We start from the raw sequence: 8,548 nt of genomic DNA, 5'->3' as shown, positions 1-8,548 counted from the left end.
AAGGCTGTGCGTGCCCTCATCAGCCTCGTGGGTCCCACGCATCCTCTCCAAGCTCACCCACAGCCCATCCGCAGGTCCAGCCAGCAGCCCAAAAGTGCAAAAATAACCCAAGTGCCTTCAATCTGACTTCACACAGCAATGGATCTAGAGGCTGTATTGATCCCAATAGTCTGTGGTGGGCAGGGGGCTGGGTGGGGCTTGAAGCAAATTGGGACGTGGGGGATTCACAGGGTACTGGAGGTGGCCAAACCCAAGGACTCTTGGGTCTGCCTTGGGATCTGGGAACCATCCAGGTGATAGAGGCCAAGGTGCTGGTGTGTTCTTTCCCAACTCCTGGCACACAGATTTCAGGACAGCCATCCCATCTGTGCCTCAGTTTCCCCACTCCCTAGTGTGGTGTGATCCTGTGGCCGAGTGTGACAGTCACCACAGCCACACCACGGGCAGAGCAGAGATGGGACAGCCCTGGGACAGCTGGGGAAGGGCATTTATCCCAGGGAGGGAAGGATTCCCAGAACCAAACCACAAGCCAGCACAGGGAAGTGCCTGAGACCTGCCTGGCCTGCCCCGGCACTGCTCAGGGTCCCAGCTCAGCAGCTGGAAGGGCTGAGCTGTGCCAGAGCTTGTTTTGCAATCCCAGCTCAGCTCAGGAAGCAGGAGTGTGGCCCCGGATGCCCGGGCACGTCCAGCCTCCAGCAGTAGCTCCTGCCTCCCAGCACCCACAGAGCCGAGGCTGGCCGGGCAGCTCCTGCACTGGAGCTGAAGAAGGCTCTTAACCCCAAGGGGAGGGAGGAAGACATAAAGGAGATGGATAAAGGGAATTTTGGGTTCTTTATCTGGTGCTCTGTGGCTTGTGAAGTCCTTGTGTCCTGCCTCCTCCTCCTCTTGCTCCTGCTTGGTGCTGGAACTCCATTAAAGGGGCTGGCATGCTTCCCAAAGCACTGGGATGGGCTTCTGCCAGGGATCAAGGGAGAGCAAGATGAGATTTTACCTGTACAATTCACAAAAAAACAGATTTTTGAGTGAACTCGATCCATCCAGCCTCCTGCCCCCCACCTCCATCCTGCACAAGAGGCACAGCTGGGTTTGCATCCCAATGGTGCCACCTATCCTATCAATAGCTCTGGATTCAGGGCAGCTCAGGGTTGTGGCTGTAGGTGCCCTGTTGCTGCGGGGGCAGCTCAGAGTTCTTCTCTGAGCCCCTCTGATGTTGGAGGAACCAGGCTGAAGGTGGCTGCCCTGTGCCCGGACCCCACGGACATCCTTGCTGCTCCCTCTGGCCATCCCAGTTTGACATCCCAGTTTGTTTCCATCCCAGCTGAAATCCCAGGCTCCAGGGAGCACAGAGGAGCTTCGGTGTCTGCAGGTGCTCAATCAGCAGCCTGAGGGCTCCAGCCTAGAGGAGCTGAGCGGCAGCCAGGCTTGCCTCAAGCTGGCCAGCACCATCAAAGCCTACGTGGCCACGGTGAGCCTGGGGACCAGGGGAGGATGGGAGCTGACTCCTGCCACAGTTTACCCATCTGCCTCACTGGAGAGGTGGCAGGGGGGAATGGCAAGGATGGTTTAAGGAGGGGGCTGGACCCAGGTCCTCCACAGCAAGGATCTGATGGGGCACAGAGAGAGCACAACAGACAAGGTGATGGACTCTTGGAGGAGGAACTGGGGCATGGGGAACCCCTGTTTCACATTTAACCATGGGACTTTCTCTTCTCTGTGGTGCAGGTGGCAGAGAACGTCATCCGCAGGAGTGCGGTGAAGGGTGAGTCCCTCCTGGCCCCACTCCGGGGATGGCAGCTGGAGCCATGATCCACATGCTAAGGGCTCAGTGTGTGGCCAGGATGCCAGCAGGGTGGGGGGTGGTAACTGCCAGGGCAAACTCCGGCACTGTGAGACAGGCAGGAGAGGGGAGAGCCAGGATTGTCCCACTGGGTGATGAAGGGCACACATCCTGGGGATAGGCTAAAGGGACAGCCATGTCCATATGTTTATAGTCCAGGGAACGAGGGCCATGGGTCAGCACAGACATGTTAGATAATGATTGATGAGGTATTTCCATCCCTGAATAACCTTACTCTCTGATGGGTCAGTGGGGCATTGCCCTGCCCTGCCCTGCTGGCATGGGACCAGGTGTCCCCACACTCTGTCCTCTACAGCTATCTGTCCCTTTCCCACAGAGGCCCGGCGGAGCTACCTCAACACCTCGGAAGGGCAGGTTCTTCCCAAAATAGCTGGGAAGCCCTCAGCACATCTAACCATCCGCCCGCAGAGCCTGGCCCAGGATGGTGAGTCGGGGAGCCCTGCTGGACACTGGTGTGTCTCTGAGGTGGGAATAGGGAAGAAACCTCCCCCAGAGGGTAGAGGACCAGGACAGGAGGAGGTATTTGGTGGCAGATGGAGAAATGTGTCTCCTCTCCACTCCAAGACCATGTTCTCCATCCCTCCAAGCAGGATGACTGGGAGAGAGTCAGACACACTCCCTCCCCTTCTGGCAGGTTGCTCCCCTCAGTGACCCTTCCTTCCCCCCAGGAAACTTCGGGCGCTTCGGGAACCTCTCCCAGTCCTGCCGCCATGCCATCACCCACTGGGAACACAGCACCATCCACTCCCACCTGCAGAACATGACGTACCGGGACGGACGGCTGCGGGTGCAGCAGCCGGGCAAGTACTACGTCTACTCTCAGATCTATTTCCGCTACCGCAGCGCCAGCACTCGGGACTCCGGTGCCCGGGACTCGGGCCTGCAGGCATCCAGTGGCAGCCAGCCCACAGCCAGCCCATCCTGCTGCTCAAGGGGGTGGGCACCAAATGCTGGGCACCCGAGGCAGACTACGGGCTCCATGCACTCTACCAGGGGGGACTTTTCGAGCTCAAGGCTGGTGACGAGCTCTTCGTCTCCGTCTCCTCCTTGGCCATCGACTACAATGACGCAGCAGCCAGCTACTTTGGGGCCTTCAGGCTCGACCTGTGACACCTGCCTCTGCTCCCACCTGCCCACTGATGCTCCTGCATGGCCCTAAGACAGCAACCAAATGGTTAGGGAGGTGGCACAGCGTCCTTCCCCATGTGTGTTGTCCCTTGCGGTGAGGGACAAACAAAGAAGGGCACGAGGGGTGGCTGCCCACAGGGACCTGCTGTGCTTGGTACCACCATCCAGGTGGGAGGAAGCCTGTGAGTCAGGAAGAGTCCTCAGGGACCTACAGAAGACATGCATAAGTGGGGACATCCCAGCCCTGGTGGCACTTCACCTCCCAACTGCTCTCTGCAGCAGGAGAAGCACGGGGGCCACATCTGACACTGCAAGACAAAGTGTGCCCATGGCAGGGTGACCCTCTGTGAGTCTGACTCCACCTTGCACAGGGACAGCCTCAGACAGGCTGTAGGTGCCAGGGATCCTGGGCTGGTGGCACTGGGGCAGCAGCTGAAGGGTACAGGGAGCAGCAGCACAGGAGGAGCAGGGCTAGCTCCCCAGGCACAGGGTTGGCATCCTCAGGCACAGGGCTGGCATCCCCAGGGCACAGCCTGTGGGGATGCTAGCAAGTCCAGTGCCGGCTTCTTGAAGGGAACCAAGGAGTTTCACTTTGGGTGGATCAGAAACCTGGGACAATGCCAGTGCTGGGTTCCAGCAAGAGGGCAAAGAGCAGGACTGCGACGCCGAAGCAGTTGCTAGCCCCAGCACCGCACCCAGCACGTGGCAGCAGGGCACGTGGTGACCAAGCCAGGCTGTGCAGGACGACCAGGAGCTCACCATCACTGCTGACCAAGCACCTCTTCCCTTGGGGATTTTGTGCACCCCAGCCCTGATGGATTAGCACAGCCCTCCACTTCCTCACACCTCTCACCTTAGCAATCCCTCACCTGCAGGATTCTAGCTCTGTGTGAGCCCAGTGGTCATGCAGGATCTCAGAGGGATCAAACTAACCCCAGGGTGATGGAGGCTACCTCAGAGGCCAAAAGTGGGTTTGGGCAGGACAGAGTAGGGCCCAGCTGATTTGGCCTATGGACGCTGGGCTGGGCACAGCCCCATTTTCTCTGTACTCTCTGTATCCTACTAAGACTGTGAGTGTGTGTGGACAGGATGGCAGCGTGGGCTCCCACGAGGATGGGGGCTCCCAGGAAGGATGGGAACGCCCCCATGCTGGCACAGCTGCAGGGGGCTCTCAGTGCTGGTTGGAATAAAGCCTGTACTCCGGCACAGGTCTGGCCCCTTTTCACATCCAGCTCCCAGGACGCATGCCCAGGGGTTCTTGTATAGCCACAGTACTAGGCAAAGTAGACCTGGAGCCTGGACGAGAAGGGATGTGTGGTACCCAAGAGCTCCAGAAGGCTGCAGGCAGTAGAGGGGTCTTGCCTCATCTTGCACCCATAGCACCCTGAAAGGCTCTGCCTCCACCTCACCCCACAGATGTCTGGGGCAATCCTAAGATGTATTCCTGCTTTCCAGCCTAGTGCCTTCATCTACCCCTGGGACCAGTTCTGACAGAGATACCCCAGGACCTGAGCCCAGTTCTGCTCCTTCTCCTCCCCTGCACCCATCAGCTCTTGGGTGATCCCAGTGCTCCTTCTCCCTCCATTTCAGGGCTGCCAAGCCCAGCCCAAGGTACAGCCAGGCCCCAGGGTACCACTATGGGCTGTTCTCCACCGTGCCTTGCTCGTGCCATGCCTCTCACACCTTTACAGGCCTGACTCCCTGCCCTCTGCATCCTTGGCTGCATCTGGGACGCTGAGCCAGGCAGTTATCACATCCCTCCACATCCCTAGGTGTTGGGCATTCCCACTCACCTGCCCCCCTCTCCTGCAGGTTCCTCCTCCAGAGGGGCTGATACAGTCCCCCAGTGCATGGTGCCACCCTGTCACCTGCACACAAACACCTGGATTAGCCCCAAATGTACAGGAAGCTTCCTCAGCTCACCAGATCGTCCAAAACCAACCCAAGCCTGATCCAAAGAACACCAAGAGAAGCCTGCTGCTGCCTGACACAGGGGAGACAAGGCTGATCCCACTGTGGCAGGGCTGCAGGGTCCTGTTTTCTCCCTCCCTGTGGAGGGAGGGAAGGAGGGAGAACTGAGCCTCAGCTCTGCAGCACTTAGCCCTGGAGCACATTGGGCTCTTGCCCAAAGCAAACAAGACCTGAAAGCACACTCCAAACCCTTCCATTCCAAACCCACCTTGGAAACAATCTGTTTTCCTCCACCTCTCATCCCACCTCCTGCTGTACCAAACACCTTGGTGACCCACAACAGGAATGGGGCTCCCCGGGCTTTCAACGTCCTCTCCAGCCTGAAACCTCCCCTGGTAGTACCGATTTTATCACAACCCTGCATCCCAGCTCTAGCAGCAGCCAGGGCTCAACCAGACAACCCGGGGTTGCAGGAAACTCAGCAGGTGGTGTCAAGATTTCCTTTGAAATGGAGTTTAAAGCGGACACGGCTGGACGGAGTCAGCAGGGGATTGTGTTTGCCACGAAGGAAGCAGGGAAAGCAGTCCTGTGTGCGTGAGCAGGGAAAGCCGGCTCGGCGCCAGCAGGCAATGGGCCACTCGGCTTTCCTGGAAAGGGGAGAGCTCGTGGGCGGATGGTTTGGAGAAGGCAAACTCCGCCAGCATCAGGGCAAAGGGCAGCCTCACCCTGTCTGGGAGAGCAAATCGGTACCAGGCAAGGAGAGACAGGGTGGAATTCCTCACCGTAAGAGTGGTGAGGCACTGGCACAGGTTGCCCAGAGAAACTGCAGCTGCCCCGTCCCTGGAAGTGTTCCAGGCCAGGTTGGATGGGACTTGAAGCAACCTGGGCTAGTGCAAGGTGTCCCTGCCCATGGCAGGGAGGAAAACAAGATGGGCTTTAAGGTCTCTTCCATCCAAAGCATTCCATCATTCTATAGTTGATGTTTATCTCCAAGCAGCTGGCACCACTGGAGCCCAGACTGCATCACAGCCAAACACAGAAGTTCCTGTTCCACATATCCTACCCAACCCCTGCAGAGGCTCTGGGTCATTCCCACAGTCACATCTACACTTCCAGCACCCATCAGGGCTGCCTCACTGCTTCCTTGGACTAAAGTAGGGCCTGAGTTTTCTAAGTCTGACAATGGAAAATGCTGAATAAAAGATCAACCCAATGGCCACATGTACAATATCCTCAGATGGAGCATCTTCATTTTAGGGACTGACTGGGGGAAGGACACAGCTTGTGCCCTTCTCCATGACAAGCAACATCCCTATCCCAGCACAGCTGCTCCTCCCTGAGCACTGGGGAGTTCAGCCCCAAGATCCTGCAGCTCAGGCCCACTCCCACAGTGGCAACACAGAGCAGTGGGATGAGAGACACAGATGCTCAGACTCTCCAGTCCTGCCTTGGTCATCCAGGCTACAGGCTGCCAGGCCCCCTATTCCCCCGCACCCTCAGCCCTGGCAGAAGGAAACTCCTTGACTCCATCCAAAACTACCTGAGACATCTGTGCCAGCACTGCCTGCCTGAAGACATGCTCCCGGGAAGGAAGAACAACAAAGCGTGGAAAGACCTGGATGAGGACACAACAGTTTTCCCTGACTGAGGAAACAGCACTTGCTGGACAAATGGACGAAAATACTGAAGATTTTTCATAGAGTGTTTTGTTATTACTCAAATTATTAATTAATAAAGATAGCTCACTGTTTTGAGTACTGCCAACAAGTTTACTACAGCTCCTATTGGAAAGTGAAGTCAATGGTCACTAAATCATCTTTGCATCCATGTGCACAAGGGATTGAGCTGGTCATTTTACATCCTTCCTAAAATCTATTTTGGTTGTTTTTAAAGACATGCAAGAGTGGAAACAACCACTAATGCTCAAGATTCTTCAACGAGAAGGAGGAGGGTGGTGGAGATACAACAGACATTGCAAGGAGATTTTTTCAGGAATATCAGCAGAACAGCCCAGGGGGTGACAAGGATGAGGGAGTCCTTAATCCAGGTGGTGTGAAGTCATGATTGTGACCCTACAACAGCTGCAGGGGATGAGGGAGTAGATGGAGCTGGCAATGACCCTGGTCATGCAGGAAGCCTCCATGCCTCAGTTTCCCCACTGTATGATATGCTGATGGACATCAGGCTTTGTAAGAGGCTCCAAGTCCCACCAGTAAAGTCCTGAAAAACCTGCTTCTGCCCCAGCAGGGTCACCCAGTCCATCCCAGGGGGAATTCTAGTGGCACAGGGTCAGGCAGGCTTGGGGCCACTGGCCATCATGGTTTTACACCAACAGGTCTGTGTTTGTTCAGATACACACTCAGCACCTAGGAGTGTGTAACATGCAATGGCTGTGACCTTTCCGGGGGATCCCAGCTGGATCCCTCCCTGCAGCTGAGGGCAGACTTAGATGAAGCCAGGGCAGGTGAGTACATGACCACAGGAAGGTGTGCTTTAAGGGAAAGGGAGTGGGGCTGAGCCTCAGTGTCAGAGACCAAACCACTCCTACAGTGATGAGCAATTTGGCTTTCCTGTGCCAAAGGCAGGGCAGATCATCCCACATGCTCCAGGGCTGCTTGCCCAGTGCCTCCTCTGTCAGCACATCCCTCAGGCTCAGAGTTACACACAGAAAATAATGAAATCCCCCAGACCTGAGAGCTCCAGCTCCGTGAGCACCACATCCCTGCGATGACAGCTCCAATACCTCTTGGGCCTTTCTACATGGCCTTAACCTGAAGGAGGGCAGGTTTAGGTTGGATATTGGGAAGAAATTCATCTCTGTGAGGTTGGTGAGGCACTGGCACTGGTTGGCCAGAGCAGTTGTGGCTGTGCCATCCCCGGAAGTGTTCAAGGTCAGGTTGAATGGGGCTTGGACCAACCTGGTCCAGTGAAAGGTGTCCCTGCCCATGGCAGGGGCTGGAACTGGATGTGCTTTAACAACTCTTCCATCCAAATCATTCCTCGAGTCTGATTCTCTCCTGTTCTAAACCAGATGGAGGGTTGAGGGGGTCACTGCAGCACTAATAACATTTCCACATTGACCTGATTTCTCACAGCTATGCCACATGGATTCAATCCAAACAGAAAACACTTCCTGCAGTCATTGTCAAAGGATCCTCTTCACTGCCATGGAGCTGCTTCTGCCTCAGTACGAAGTACGTCCAGCCCAGGGCGTTCACGGCCCCAACCCTTTATCTCTAAAAAATCCCAGGGCTGAAGGCTCTTTTTTTCCCCTGTTTGTTGTTATGAACCAGCTCATTGCTACTTCTAAGTCTTCATTGCATCTCTAACAAGATCTCGTTTTACTTTCAAGCCCTCAGCCTGGCCCGAGTTCACAGTGGGAGGAGGAAATCCACACTGAAAAACATGTCACCGCCCCAGGAAATCATTCCTTGGGATACTGTAAATAAAGCACACAATGAAAGGCAGAAGGGGGTGACCCCATCACTGCACAGGCACCGGTGCCACTGGCACCCCACGCTTTGACCCAGGGCACCTCACCAGCCACCACTCCTCCCCGGGCAGTGATTCAGCCTAGAAAAAGAGGGAAACAAAACAGAAACATCTTCCCTACAGCAACAAGGGCTCGTGGAGCTGCAGGAGGCAGGATGC

General features: G+C 56.2%; 1 protein-coding gene across 1 annotated transcript; it reads left to right on the top strand.

Moving 5' to 3' along the window:
- Positions 1 to 1,318: 1,318 nt before the first annotated feature.
- On the top strand, positions 1,319 to 2,968 carry LOC103809058 (tumor necrosis factor ligand superfamily member 10-like; the record flags this gene model as incomplete). Its single annotated transcript, XM_009081870.1, is given in 5 exon segments — positions 1,319 to 1,465; positions 1,723 to 1,759; positions 2,175 to 2,282; positions 2,527 to 2,742; positions 2,745 to 2,968. Coding segments are annotated over 5 exon segments (732 nt in total), but the record flags the coding sequence as incomplete, so codon positions are not given.
- Positions 2,969 to 8,548: the final 5,580 nt, after the last annotated feature.

The sequence above is a fragment of the Acanthisitta chloris genome, unplaced genomic scaffold, assembly GCF_000695815.1.
Source record: "Acanthisitta chloris isolate BGI_N310 unplaced genomic scaffold, ASM69581v1 scaffold2719, whole genome shotgun sequence".
NCBI lineage: Eukaryota > Metazoa > Chordata > Aves > Passeriformes > Acanthisittidae > Acanthisitta > Acanthisitta chloris.
The sequence above is the reverse complement of the archived record's forward strand: the minus strand, read 5'-3'. Positions and strand labels throughout refer to the sequence as shown.